Source organism: Sturnus vulgaris, chromosome 16 (assembly GCF_052056855.1).
Source record: "Sturnus vulgaris isolate bStuVul1 chromosome 16, bStuVul1.hap1, whole genome shotgun sequence".
NCBI classification, from domain to species: Eukaryota; Metazoa; Chordata; class Aves; order Passeriformes; family Sturnidae; genus Sturnus; species Sturnus vulgaris.
In genome coordinates, this window is record NC_142258.1 from 148,069 (window position 1) to 163,260 (window position 15,192).

At 46.1% G+C, this 15,192-nt stretch overlaps 1 protein-coding gene across 5 annotated transcripts in view; it reads right to left on the minus strand.

The window, feature by feature from the left end:
- IL21R (interleukin 21 receptor) overlaps positions 1-10,852 on the minus strand; it is an 18,554-nt gene extending 7,702 nt beyond the window's left edge. The window contains exons 1-4 of one of the 5 annotated variants that reach the window (XM_014886438.2): positions 10,474-10,852; positions 10,207-10,297; positions 3,526-3,600; positions 403-508 (exon numbers count right to left, since the gene is read on the minus strand). In XM_014886438.2, coding sequence (XP_014741924.1) covers positions 403-508; positions 3,526-3,580 — 161 coding nt within the window. In that variant the 5' untranslated portion in view covers positions 3,581-3,600; positions 10,207-10,297; positions 10,474-10,852. Of the gene's footprint in view, positions 1-402; positions 509-3,525; positions 3,601-7,750; positions 10,177-10,206; positions 10,395-10,473 lie in introns of those variants that run through there. The other 4 variants (XM_014886437.2, XM_014886441.2, XM_014886442.2 and 1 more) reach the window with 4 other exon arrangements.
- Positions 10,853-15,192: the final 4,340 nt, after the last annotated feature.

Consider the following 15,192-nt stretch of genomic DNA (forward strand, 5'->3'; position numbering starts at 1 on the left):
GAAAGTGTTTCTGGAAAGGAAAGGTGCTCCTCAGGGCTGCACAGCCAAGACTGCAGCCACTCCATTGCTGGGGCAGAGCAGAGCAGACTGGACAATTTGCATGAGCCCTGCCAATGCACAGGGGTTGAAAGTTCATTTCTCACAGCAGCAAAGGCAAGGCTGAGGAAGCTGGAATCAGCAGAGCAGTCAGCAGGGAGAAGCACAGGCAGCAGAGACACGGACCAGGGGTCTTTTGCTAGGGAAGAAGTCAGTTTGTAACTGGAGTGCAAAATACCAAGTAAAAAACCAGCATGGCAGCAAAACCAGGATTTCTACCTAACAAAGAAGACAGAAGGTTGCCACTGTGCTATGGGCATGTAGAGGCTCCTGCTGGCTGGGCTGTGCTCATCCCACCAGACGTACCATGTTGCAGTGAGAGCGTAGGAGCCAGCGGCCAGCTCATCTTGCAGGATGCAGGACAGGGTCTGTACATAGTCCACAAAACAAGTGAGGCCTCCACAACACAGAGCTGCAGGGTTGGAAAGAGAAAACATAATATCAACTTCTGTGATGAAGCAAGAACTTTGTATCAATATATGCACTCCTCAGGGTTCCCACAAAACCTGAGGGACACAGACCAGTCTCTGGCAGCCGTCTCCAGCTTTGGGGCATAAGATGCGTCCCAGCTCTACAGGGTGACAAGGCACTGACGGCAAGATAAGTGTCAAACAAACAAAAAAAACCTATTAAAAACGCTGTGGCAGCCAAAATCAGGAAATGTCCAAATTGTCACTGACTTTTCAGACTTATCCCTGTCCCTTCTCATACAATCGCTACAGCAGAGTCACATATTTCTGCAAGTCTTTGTTTATATGGCACATAGAAGAGGCATGAAACCAATAAAAACCAGTAGCATATTCAAACACTTTAATTATACCACTTTCTAAACTGAATACTGTTCTTTGCCAGCCTAGTTTTCATTGTACATCTGCATAGCACTTTACGCATTTTTTAAAGTGCTATTTAAGTAATTTTTTCTTTGCCGTTCTATTTTCTGTTTTCTAAAGCCTGATATCTGCAGCATCAATACTTTTATGTCCAGCTCCAGAGCCTTGAAGTAAGTTTTTCATGAAATTTGGGAACAAAAAATATTGCAAGTTTGTAGTTACTATGATTTCTATAAAACATTCTGATAAGCACAATTTATTAATTACAGACTTCTCAAGAGAACTTGAGAGGCAATTGTAGAACTTACAGTGGTCGTAAGGAAAATCAAGTTATTTTTTGAAAGTGGTCACAAAGCAGCATTCATACTCTTGTACTTGTTCTGCAGGAGCTCTGCTCACAGAGCAGTATCCAGTATGTGTTTTATAAAAGTACAATTGTCCTGTACATAGCACACTTATCTCCCTGGATTTCAAGGCAGGTTAGATAGTAGCACAGTGAGAAATGTCTGCATTGACGGGTCCCCTCCTAACAGCCCACTGGGCGACAAGAACCACGACCTTTACACCAGGAACGGTGGATGAGGAAAGGCGTGCAGGAGCTGCAGCGTGCCATGCTGGTTCAAATCAAGCCTACTGCAGTGACCATTCATTTCTGACATGTAAAGCATCACTCCTTTTCGATGGGAATGAAATTGTCACCACCTAGGAAAAGACTCCAGACTGTTACATCCATGCTTAAATCAGGCATGGGTCCTCCCCTGCCATCAAGGCTGTTCCCAGCCTCCTGAGAACACACTGCTTTGCAGCCAAGCAAACCCTTTGATGCCAACCACGCTACGAGCTCACTTCCCTTTGTCGTTCTGCTGCTTTCTTGGTTAGAGAAGCTGCACTCCCTGCTTCCTCCTTCCCTGCTGCAACATGCTTTATGTCCAGGGTGTTGTTTGCTGATGTGATATGCCCAACAACCCCAACGCCCAATCTTACAGCTGAAGCTGCGTGCAGAGAACCAGCACAGAATGCAGACAGTGTGTGCAGTGATGGACCAGAACCATCTGTTCCAGCCTCCAGATCAAATGGCTGTCGGCACAAACAAGCTGTCTGCATTCACACTCACAATGCACAGCAGGCGTGTCCAGCGGAGGGTGCAGCCTCCTTCTGGGGTGGGGTAAATTCAGAGGAAAACAAAGTCCAACTTTTCCCTGCTGAAGTCACCCATCACAGCATTTACTTCCTAGTCCTCTCGTGTCAGAGCACACACTACTCTGCCTATATGAGCTCTGGGCAGCCCTCAGATTTGCATACAGGATCCCCCTTAATCCAAAGATTTAGGTGGTGGCAGAAGAAATTTGAGGATGTTTGCAACAGACTGGTCCTAAGGATGTACATAGGATTTTTTTAAAATCCTCATTTTGACTTTTAAATTTCACATCGCCTTCAGAATTCTGTTCAAAAATTTTCATTAAGTTTTCACATTTTATTTTGAATCCTCAATAGACTCTTCTGAGGGTTCTGGACCAAGCACTGCTTAGTTCAGAATCCCGAACGACATACTTTTTTCTCTTTTAGCCTAACTTTATTCTTCTAGAAAAAATGGGGTTAGGAATCTCTTGCTTTCCGTTAGAAAGGGCAGCAAGTATTAATAGGCTATTAAGCAGCATTAATTACTGTTCTTCTATGCTATTATGTTAATTAGTCAGACTACTATTCCTAGGTATCTGGTAAGTTACAAGGGTATCTTTGGGCAAAAATCTGTTAACAAAATTAAGAGGACAGCTTTTTACTCGGAAAGGAAGAATTAAGTGTCCTAAAATCAGTTAGTTAGATCTAGGATGAAATGTCTGTCTGTCCTTGGCAGCTTCAGAAACAAAACTCAAATACTTCTAACAGTAAGATCTAGATTGATCCAAACTGAAATTAGTACACGGTAATTCCCTGGCTTGCATCACACAAAATTCAGATCAGACATCACAGTGGTCCCTTATGACAGGAAGATATAATTCTGAATGCATCTTTTCTCCTTATTTAGGTCTGGGGCAGGTCCAATGCTCTGCCTACAAGCAGCAGGTAAGATACTAAACTTGCATGGTTCCCTGCAGATGTGGTTGCCATTGCCTTTTTCTGTCCAGCTGATCTGTTTAGAAAGTCAGCTCTGAGTCAGCTGGAGTTTGCAGTGTGGGTAGGAACCAGCAAAAAAGGAGGGGGGGACTGTATGTCCTAAGCAAAGGGACTCAGACTAGGAGCAGTTCACTCCACTGACCCTGGCTGAGCAGCCAACAGCAACCCTGGGCATGTCCTGGTCTTGGCCACCAGAACCTCTTCTACAGCAAAGGGTATTTTTGGTGGGGGAAATCCTACTCTAAGGTCACCAGGAGACATTTCAGTGCAAGGCAGGCACTTCCTCAGAGCAGTATACAAACTGGCTGAGCTCTGCCCAGCTGTGCACCTTCCAGAACCTGTCCTCCACACATTACTGCATGGAACTCTCTCCCCTGGGACCTTGGCAACCTTGTGCCATGCACATCTCATCAGAGCTGGCACATACGGTCACTAAGATAAATCCTGTGGGTGTGCAACCTGAAAGAAATATCTGACGACTTACTGTACTGGAATAAAAGGCAGAAGAAAATATTCTGGAGCCATCGTTTGTTCCTCATAGTGGTTCTCACTGGATGTCCTGGGGAAGAAAAAAACAGAACAAAACAAAATAACTACTGCAAACAAGACTCCCACAGCCAATTTAAAACTCTGCTGTCTGAGCAGAGCAGATTGTCTGAGTAGATTGTCTGAGCAATCTACTTGATTAAGGTGGAGGTGGAATTAATCTTGCTTTCGTTTAAACATCTAAAAGTAAAGTGCTTTATTTAGACGATTAATTTCAGCTCTCCTGTCTCTGCGTGTCTATTCCATGGGCTAAGGGGGAGATGACCAACAGCCTGCCAACCTGCCAAAAGCAAGATCAGTGAAATCTTTGCTCCTTGCCAGCACACGCACAAAGAAAGCAGCGAAGTGACTGCAGCTTGGCTATCCAGGCAACAAGAAAGACTCTTGGGTTAATTGCTAACCTATTCTTTCTCCTTAAGTATCCTGCAACTAGGAATGGCTTGCCACTAGAAGTGACTTGCTGCAGATTCAACAGCTATGCAGTGAATTAGCCAAATGGAGTCTGAATATTATTGTGGGTCTGTGTGAAAAAAGCTAGTGAGAACTCATTGATTTGGCCTACCCAGAGTTAAATAAGCATGAAATATCTAGTTAAGGGACTCCAGAAAGGCAGACCAGACAAAAAAAAAAGAAAAAACCCCGCCCCTCTGTGTAGCATCCAGGAGAACAGTGCTGACTGCAGGGAGAGGCTGCCCTGAGGGTTTAGTGGGGAAAACCTGCAAGAAAGTCTTCAGAGAAGACGACAGCAGGATGTTTAAAACAGAGGAAATGGCATCACATACCAATGACTGTTCAATCCACAGTCCCTCCTCCAAGAAAAAGCCCTCAAGTCATATAATGCATTTAGGGCTGTGTTTTCACAGCATTTAAACATTTATAGAAACACATGGATGTGCACAGAAAGACTTAAAATGTGCTCCCTGCAGAGTATTGGCTGTTGATACCTGTTACAGAACTCAGCACCGTTTTCTCAAGCTGTTCTTAAATGGGACAAGACTTTGGAGAAGCTATGTGCATTATTTTGGGGACATAGTTTCATTGAGAGCAAGTTGTAAGGATGCACAGACAACAGGAAGGGCCCATATGCCATGCCACATTGTCTGCTCTACTCTTTTAATTTAAAAAACCATCACCCCTTTGCCTATTGCAACAGACTTTGCTAAAACGTCTGTCCTTATCTTTCTTACTGCTTCCCTTTAATTAATGAAAGGTTGCAGCAAGGTCTCCTCAAAGCCTGCTTTTCTCCAGGCTGAACAAGCCAAATTCTCTCAGCCTGTCATACATAGCAGAGGTGCTCCAGCCCCTGCAGCATCTCTGTGGCCCCCTCTGGACTCACTACAGCAGCTCTGTATGCTTGTCACATTGGGGGTCCCAGACCTGAAGGCAGAACACCAAGTGGGGTCTCAAGAGAGCAGAGTAGAGTAGAGAATCCCCTCCATTAGCTGCCACCCCCCCACACAGGGGTTTCTGGGCTACCAGCATATATGCCCTGCTCATGGCCAGATTTTTGTCCACCACTGCCCCCATGTCCTTGTCAGCAGAGCTAGTCTCAATCTGTTTGTCCCTCAGCCTGTATTCATAATGGGGGGGTGCAGGCATCCAGGTCCTGGGGTGTCTATGCTGCTTCTACCACAAGCAGCAAATACCCAGGCAGTCACTCAGCAGAGAGAAACCCACGAAGCCTTTAAGACTTGGGGAACATTTGTGGTGTTTAAAAATTTCCCAGGTTTACTCAAATAATGAAAGCAAAACAAATTTAGCAGCCACCAGAAAGCCCCTGCAGCCTCATGTGGGCTCACTGACGTGATCTCAGCGTGTCAGTGCCCAGGTGAGACCAGCAAGACTCGCTCTGGAGGTGTCACAGACACTGTGCTGTGGAAGCAATGATGCAGCTGCTGTCTCTTCTTTCCTGCCAAACAAACCCTGCCCATGAAGCTCCTTCCAGCTCAGCAAGGAGCCCCAGGCACCCTGCCATCCTCCCTCACCTGATGCCAGTGGCAGAGGCCCTTCTTTCTGCATCACACATTGCCTTGAGTAAACACCTTTTCTCGACCCCTCTAGTCCAAGCTGTCCAAGTTTTCTCTGTATAATAACTCTTGCCATTACCACTACTTCTGATGGGGCAGTCCCCAGTCACTGAGATACAGTTCACTGTCTAACTGCACCTTGTGATCTCACCCATCTTCCACTGCTCTTCTCCAAATCCTCATTTCTTTGAGGAAGGCTTGCTGTTATCCTGCCATCTGAAACCTGCTCACTTGACTTCATGCTAAGACTGGCTGCACCATGAGCCCATCTCAGCATCACTTTGTACTGTGACTGTCACACTCTTGGCCACCATGACAAACAAAGAAAGGCAACTTGCTGCCAGGAGGGAAGGAAGGAAGGAAGGCTGGGCAGGGCCCTCAGAGAGGTCTGCAGACCCACCACTTATTTCAGAATCCAATCGGCAGGGCCTCTGATGCTTCGTATTCACGATATTGCAGTAGCTCCCTGCTTTTATGCTCACTCCTGCCTAAATGAACAGAGCTGTGCAGGAAAGTCTTTGCTGCCTTTACTTATTAGACAGTGGTTTCTTTCAATGGCCTCTCCTACTTTCCCTCCTCTGCTCAGAGAATGGTACCATCAACCTGAAGGCATAGGCAGGACTGATCAGGATAAAGTCAAAGCAAGAAGCCCAAGCAGCTCTTTGGGTAGATGTCTTACAGAGTTACCAGAGGCTGCCATTACACAATGGGGAAAGGTTAGCATACAGCTTTGTAAATCTAGAAGGAAGATTCCTGAAGAAGAGCACAGTAGCAAAAATAAGAAAACCAGTAGGATCTGCTAAAATGGCTGAAACAAAGAGACAGTATTTCCTCAGCTGGGATGCCACTGTCTCATCTCTTACCCTTGCCAGTGCCCACAGATTAGCCCAACATTTATCTCCTCTTTCTCTACCTCGGTGTGGTAGGAAAGGACTGCGACCTCTAAGAGCACCATAGACAGTTTCAGTACTGCTGAAACTGTCTGACCTCCTGGCTGTGCTCCAGATTGTTATGACAAGACATGGACAGACAAGACATGTGCAGAAGAGCTGGGAAAGCTGCAGATCTGCAGCAGCGTCTTTGTGGTCTTTGATGTCCAAGACCTCCTGATTTCAATGGAGATGTATAGCAGTCTAAATTGTGAAGCATGCTCCAGTCAGGCCCCCAACAAGTCTGTTATTGTGACCCACACCTTTCATACATCCCTCCATTTGTTACACCTTCCCATTTGCTTCCATCTGTCAGCATGTGATTGTTCACCTGGAGGAAAGAATGACAGTGGGAAATGAGCAGAGGTAGGAACTTAGTCTGGCATTAGAAATGTTCTTTCTACCTCCTCATTTCATTTTCTTGGTCTGTGAAATGGGGACTCTGAATCAGCTTTATGCATCCTTGCAACACAGACACTTCTTATTAAATGTCAAGCATTGTACAGCTGCCAAGTACCACTTGTGCAAACTTTGTAGTATCCTTATGAGACCACAGCAATAAAGCTGAGTAGCCATTCATAATACACACATGTAAATGATGCTACAAGTTTTTAATATTCCAGAGAAGGGGAAATAGGATCAATACAGACAGACATTTATGAAGGTTGTTTTTGTGAAGGATCAGGAAATATGATGCTATAAGCTGCCAAACAGGGATGCAGTCTAAGCTCACAGTTTGAAGTGCTTCCAGGAAATGTATATACTTAAAAAACAAAACAACACCCCAAACGACAACAAAACACAGAACAAACAAACAAACCCTAACAACAAACAAATCGAAAAACCCCAAAAACCAAAAAAAGAGCAAACCCCAAAAAAGAAAGAGAAAAAATGATGGGATTTCCAAGCATGAGAAAATGAATTTTTGCACTCAAGCAAAAAAAGAGTGGAAGACACAGTCCACCAGTGATATGCCCAAATAATCTTTCTTCTTGGAAAAAAAATCATTATCAATGCACACTACCATCTAATCACAAAGCTGAAGCAAGAGGGGGACAAAGGGATGCTCTGACTGTCCAGAGGCTAAGAGCAATGACAGCTGGGACACAAGGGCCACATCAGCTATAAGAAAGATTTACAGTGAAGTTAAAATATCAAGCAGGAACAAACTGGCAGCAGGGAAAATTGGTGGAAACATGGACATTACCTGCCCTGTTCTGTGCATTTCAGCCCTCCAACACTTCCATGAAGCCTGGCTAAATCATTAAGTGCAGACCCAGCCTGTGGAGCTGGGGAGCAGGTGGGTCTCCTCAGCACTGGGTAAGAGCAAAGCCTACTTGTGCTTTGGGGCTACAGGGGCCGTGGTGTATTGGAATACACAGCAATAAATGGAGATTGACGTCACCACTGTATCAGTATTACTGTGCCAACAGAAGGATGTGGTGAGAGGAGGTGATGAATTCAGGTCCAAACACCCACACAACATTTATTACTGTACTGCTCTGCTTTCTTACATGAGAAAAGGGTGGGAGAGTTTATAAAAACTCACAAACCTCATATCTAAAAGGTCATAGCGAGGCTGGTGGACTTAGACTTGTGCAGTGAGGAGGCATCAGTGTCAAGGCATTAAAGGGCTAAGCCAAACTGCATAGTACAGCATGTGCCACATTGGAGACAGTCAGGCACCACCGTGTTCAGCTTCCATCCCTTCCCCAAATGGTCCCAGGGCAACAGCACTAATCCTCAGGCCACGGGCAGGGAGGTTATGTGGCTCCTACACAGGTGAGGGGCTCACCCCTTTCACATCTCATGCCTGTGACTTGTGTCTGGGTGGGTCTCTTTCGATTGCAAGGTTGACACTGAGGGAGGCTCCAGCAGCTCACCTAATCATACCTCTAAAGGGGCTTCAAGGAACCCGTGCACACTCACTGTATCCTTGGACAAGAGGGAAATGAGCAGCACTATGGAGGGATTTGGCACACACAGCACAGTGTGAAGGCAGGAGGAGCTAGGAGCGAGAACAAGGAGCTGTAATAACCCAAGAAGACTGCAGCAGAGAAGCTGGCACGAAGTAGCAGGGTGTAGGATGAGGGAGCTCCGTGTTCAGCCTTCCATGCCTCTGACTCACCCTGTGAAAAACATGTTTTGGAAGGTTCAGGGCAGATGGCTCTTGACCATGCTTGCCAGGCAGTTGCTGATAACTGAGCTGGTTGAACACTGTTATAACATGTATGGAGAAGGTCACAGGACTAAGTCCAAAAGCTCCTCATCATGTTTAGAGCAGCCTCTGAGAAAGAGCAGCTCTCCCTTCTGCATGCTTTGTGGATCATTTACAGGCACAATGTCAGGCCCAAGCTTCTAGAGAAGACTTGTCTCAGTTGATGGTGCCTGTGGGCTCTGGAGATTGCCACCACTCTTGGGTGCAGTGTGGCACAGTACAGGGTTAATGAGGCTGAGTGGCTAAGTCAGAAATTTCACAGGTTCTTAGTAATATCTTTCTGCTGTGAGGAAAGCACACCAGGACAGTGGTATAGCTTTTGTCCCCTGATTACACAGGACTCTCCAAGGTGTGCCAATCCTGTTATTTGTGCAGAGGAGGGAGGGAAAGAGCAGCATGTGTGATCAGTCCAAGGAGTGATAGTCTGGCAGTCACAAGCCACACTATTAAACCATGCAATAATGTGCATTTGATATTACAGAGCTAATTTTAAGAACAGGAACACTGGTAGCACTGTAAGAACAATGGCTTTATAAATTTAAACATATTGCACCAAAAGGCCTGTTTTCCTCAAATTTAACTCATAAAAAGTGTAATTTCAGCCCAGCCTGCAGCAGTAATATTCACCAAGAAGCAAGCATGAAGGGCACACAAGGGAAGGCTTGGTAGATTCTGTTATTCATGACCCAAAACCATTTTGCCATCACTGGAAGAGGGGCAACATCTGTATGTATTGATCAGCAAGAATACAGGTCAAAAAAACAACATTCAGAGCTGACAATTCCTTTCTCTAGGATATAAAACTATTCACACTTGGAGTTATCATGTCCATGATTTGAAGAGAAGGAGAAAAAACTCCAGAGAAACAGTACTACCTCTGTACTTTCTTCCTGTCATAACAGAATTAAACCCATATGCCCAGCAGTGTCAAAGATACAGACCTGGCATAACTTTAGGGTCAAAGGCACCATTACCGGCTGGTGACATTTAGGAGGAAGATAATCATGCATTACGATAAGTAAAAAATGGCAGGAGAACAGCTGAGACATGAGTAACAGCGCTCTGCTGGAAGGGAAAGCAAGCAGCCACCACCTCAAAGCTCAGGAAACAGGCTAAAATATGAATGAGCTGGGGAGAAAGCGGAGGTGTTAGTCAGCAAAGCAGCAGGCTGAAAAACACCCAAGCCTCACAGGTGGTGGCTGTGAGTGACACAGGACGCTGCAGGGGAGACAGGAGTGCATTGCTTTCAGTCAGGAGAATACTGAATGTCACCTGCAGAGACCCCAGCATCCTACCTCCCTGCTGCCTTTGCCAGTTATCTGTAGCCATCAACACTGGGGTCAGCCTCTGGTTTTCCCCAAGATCCATCAAGTCCGAGCCCATATTGCATGAACGCTGTAGTAACAGGACATCACTTTGGCTCTAGCCAGAGGAAAAGGGCTTACCTTCACAGAGATGTGGCTATGTACGTCCTGCTCACATGGAGGAGATTGCACAGAGGCTTGTGTCTTCTCTTAGGAAATCACCAGACACATACTGGTAAAGAGAAGCAGGAATGACTGTGCTTGTAAACTCACCCTGACCATCTGGAACAGAAACCTACAGCTCTGCTCAGGCTCAAACCAAACATCCGCAGCTGCACCATGCAGAGCGTGCCCAGAGCATCTCTGCACGAGGTCAGCAAGACTGTCATGCATTCCCACAGTGCTCACCTGAGCTGGCAGAACTCTCTGCTCCTTTCATGAAGGTTGGCAGAAACTGACCCCCTTAGAGGCAACATCTATCAGCTTGTCCCCAGATCTCTGCAAGTGGGGATGCACCAAGAGCAGAACTCTACTGCTGGCACACAGCTATTTATGGCAAGATCCTCATCTGCATCTCATGGAGCTCTATTTTACCACAGCTGTCAAAAATCAGCACGTCCCACCTATGCTGCCTGGCTGCAGCTCTGCCACACTCGGGGCTGGTGCAGCAATGGAGCAGCCCTTGGCAGTCAGGGTGAAAACCACACCAGCTGTCTTCAATCTCTGGCTGTGGCAGCATGTCCAAAGCAAAGCTAAGGGCTCACACAGCAAGGTGCACAGGGGTGGCCAGCTGCATCTGTAAACCACAGAACATGCAATTCTAACACATTCAGTGGCTTCTCATGTCACTGGCAGCAATGCACTGTGTCTTTAGGAGAAAAGGCAGGAAGGGAGTGGCTTCTCAAAAAAGCCACCCTTGTAGCCCCTCTCCACTATAAAATCTTGCTACACAAACCCAATACAGGAGCAGAGCCAGAAGTTTTTAAGTTTTAGGAACAGCAAAGGCAGCTTCACCAGAAGTGGGAAGATTTCCTAATGCTTCTGATCAAGAGTGTCTGTTGCAGGGGCCCAGCACAGCTCAGAATGAGGCCATGAAATAGTCAGCACATGCCAAACTGTGTATCCTAATGCCTGCTGGAGTGGAGGAAACAAGGCATTTCACTGCCTCCCCTCATGTTGTGGAGGACCATGCTGTGTGTTTCTGAAGCACCTCAGCCACACAGTGGAGGGGGAAGACCACCCAGCAGTGAACTGCCCTGCACAACCTTCAAGCCCAGAGCCTGCCAGACATGTGCACTGCCCAGCACTTGCAGCACAGTACAAGCCAGCCCCTCCAGACATCAGCTGGCTACTTACCACAGGCACTGGCTCCATGGCTAGCCATAGCCAAAGAACACCTGGTTCTCACAGAAACTCTCTAGGGCATCAAAATAAGAACTGGGGACTGGTTATAAGGCTGACCCAGGCACGGAAATTCTACCCCCAGAATGCAGTCCAGTGCTTTCTCACCTCATTATAATTCTTGTTGCTGTGTGGGTGGCTCATTGCAAGTGAAACCAGCAGTAGCTGAGCTGGGGAGAAGCAGTCAACCTCAAACCCTTCAGCTTATAGCAAATTTCCCCATTTCTAAGAGCTGGGGAAACAGCACCAAGTAGGAAAATCCCAGTGCTATGTATTAGTCACCAACCTGGTAGCCCTGTAGAAGACAAACACTGTTATAAATGCCCTGCTCTTTACAATTGGGTAGAGGCAGGAAGAAGGAAATGGCTGATCCATCACTAAAGGATCTCTCACTGCTGCTCACTGGGACAGGAGCTCCCTAGGACTCCTGCCACGCTCCATGGACTGGGGCAGGTCTGGCAGAGTAAATCCCTCTACCAAAGACAGGGTGTGACTCACAGGCTGCACTGTAACAACTCTTGCTATGACAATTGCCTCTCTGCATTCAGAATATAGAATCTTAGGTCTCAAGCACAGATGGTCAGTTTTATAGAGAACATTCTGGCTAAGAGCAAAAAAAGAACAAAACAGCTGCTGCTCCCCTCACGCAGCTAAATGTGCCACAGCAGCCAGTTCCCCATTCTGTTCAACTAGGGCTGCTGCCAGTTTTTCTTCTTTCATCTTGCACTCTTCCTGATGGGACAGTATGGACATTTCAATGTTATAGAAAGCCAGAGGAGGGGCAGATTGGAAGCAGGACAGTAAAAGGGACAAACAGAGCAAAGTACCTTTGGCCAGAGTTCAGCAGAGATGTAAAGTTCCTCTCAACAGCTTGTCACAAGGAATGAAAACACTCAGGATTTGGCAATACAGCAGTGCTGCTGATAGCTATTATTAGGCACCATGAGAAAACAGGCCAAGGTATGGCAATTCATTAAGCTTTAACTTTGGTTGTTACTGAGGTGTCTGGAAAGTGCCCTCTTCCTCACTTGACTGTGGTTTTTTTTGCTTTGGAGCAATCTGCTTAGAAAGATGACAGTCCTGCAGTTGAAAACCAAACCAGTTCACTGGTCTCCCTGCTTTTTTTACCAGAAGGTTCCTGCTGAGCTGCTGCTCGGCTTCCGACCTTGTGGCTTTGGTGCAGTAGGAGAGGCCTTGAGGGCTGTGGCCACGACTGCAAAGTCTCGGTCACAGAAGCGTGGTGAAAAACACTAAAATTCCGGGTAATGTGAGATCAAGATACATCATCACGTGGGAGCCTGGAGCTGATCTTGTATTCAGTCATCTGCAGAGGTGAGAAATGATCTCTTTGTGTGCATGCATGAGCACACATGCTTGGGCATTGCACAGGTGTAGCTCTCCCAGCAATTAATAAAAGTTGCCTATTTTTTGTAAAAGCAACTGCATACAAAATAACACACTTTGGAAGCACCACTGTCAGGGCTAGAACACAAACTGCAGGAATCATGCTTCCTAAGAGGTTTCTACAGACAGGGTTAGGAGAAAATAAACTGTTTTCTCAGCCTCTCTCAGGAGTTTTGTCACAATTCCATGGTCAGAGGTAAACCTTAGGGAGCAGGGTTTGGGGAGTTACAGCCCTCTCATTTAGTTTTCTAACCCTTTGCTCTTTTGGCCCTATCATTGCAACACTTAAAAGAGCTGGTTTTCTTATATAGAGTTTGTAGCTTGTGGTGGGTGACATCCTTGCACCCTGCCTCAACAATGTAGGGTCACAAAGCAAGATGCAGAGGCAAACTATTTAAAAAGCTGACCCCTCCTGCACCCTAAATTAACTTGTCCCTACTCCCAAGAACTGATTCTAAATCCTCAACATCCTGCTCTATGCTAGTATCACCCTTGTCATGTGGCAACTGTTAGTTTCCTATGGGCAATGATAAACCTCATGATTGATGGAAATTTTCCACCAGGTGATCCTTACGGGTGCGTATTTCCAAGGAGCCAACTCTGTTCAGAAGAGAAATGAAAATAAGCCAAACCTGTGGCATTTCTGCAATGGAGAAAGAGTATATCTGAACTAGTTTCTCCTGAACTATGAATGCATCAGCTCTTTTTCTCAGGAAACGACTTCATTCATGGTGAATCAGATTGCTAATATTTGGTAGACACTCAGGTGAGAAAGATGTGGAGGTGGAGTGATTGTGAGGACGTAATAAATGGCATTATAACTAGGCTAAAACTTGGCACAAGCCTTCATCTGCATGGCAGTCTTTCAAAACAAACTGAAAACCACTGAATTTATGCTTACCATGATCAGTAATTCTCTGTCCTGGCAGGAGGCATGCTGGTCCCCAGGTGGTGACCTTAGTCCAGACCCCTCACTTCCAGCTCAAACTCTCAACTCCCACTCAGCACCCAAGGGGCAGATCACCAGCTTCAGCTAGAAATCTGTCACTTGAAACCCACCTGGGTTTCATTGCGTGCCAAGAGCTCTGGATGGTAAAAGCAGCAGGGCTAGAACTTGCACTACAGCCACGGCTGTGGCAGAGGGGGTGAGGCAGACAGCTGCCCCCCTCAGCCCTGCTGTCCCCAGCTCTGGCTGATACAGACACAGGAACAGGGATCCCCCTTCTCTGAGAGTTCGGTTCCATTTCACCAGAGAAACAGTGAAGGGAGAGAAAGGGAAGAATAACCCCACACAGAAAGCCATCTTAAAGAAATGTGCAGACAGCAGGGCATGGCTATGTGGAAGGAAAAAGCCAGGGAAAGGCAGAATGGAGCTGGGGCTCAGCAGAGAAGCAAGTCCTGCACAGAAGTTGGCCTGAGCAGATCCCTCCAGCCAAGCACGAGCCCTCATGGAGGATTTCACAAAGAGAGAGAACAGGAGAAGAAGGGAAAGAAAGGACCACTGGTGTCCCCTACAGCTACCTCTACTACTTTACACACTTGGAAGAGAGATGCTGTGCTTAGCATAATGGTTTCCTTCCTTATGAATGTCAATACAAATAGAGTTTTCTAAATGAGAATAAATGTATACATTTCAATAGAATAACGCCACAACTTAATGGTTCTTAACCGTTTTACGCTGCTGCCAACATACTAGGGTGGAATTTACCATACTGAAATATACAATTATGCTGTAGAGAAGCTGTCAGAAAACTTCTTGAATAATTCTCCAACAAGAAGTACATACTGCCTTTAAGATGCAGGCTAAGTCCCGTTCTGACTGGACAAGAATAAGAAGCAAAAAAAAAAAAAAAATTCCATGCAGGTAAAGTTGGACCACATGCTGGATAATCTTTCTGGGAAGAAACACTGCTTAGAAATCCCCGATTCCTTTTACAGCTGCTGAAGTAACTGCTTGTTTCTACGAGACAAGGAATTAATCACCAATAATAGCACTGTGTAAGTGCAAATGCTGGTAATCTTTATTTCATTTATTTGATTGAGCAGATATAGAAACTAACACCCCATGTCAGGGCTAAACACACAGGACTTAAGTAAGTTATGGAACCCAAAATAAGTAAGTTATGGAAGCTGTGTGATAAATCAATCACCTTCCCTTTGGAGCTGGACCTATATCCCACTTTCAGGTGTGTCAGCACGTTCCACATCACCTTTGTGTGCTTCCCAAGCAACACACAGCCAGGACAATAACCACAGAAGCTGCACTAAGAACTGCTGCTCCCTTTCAGAGATTGCTCACAGGTGGAGACACCAGCTCTGGCT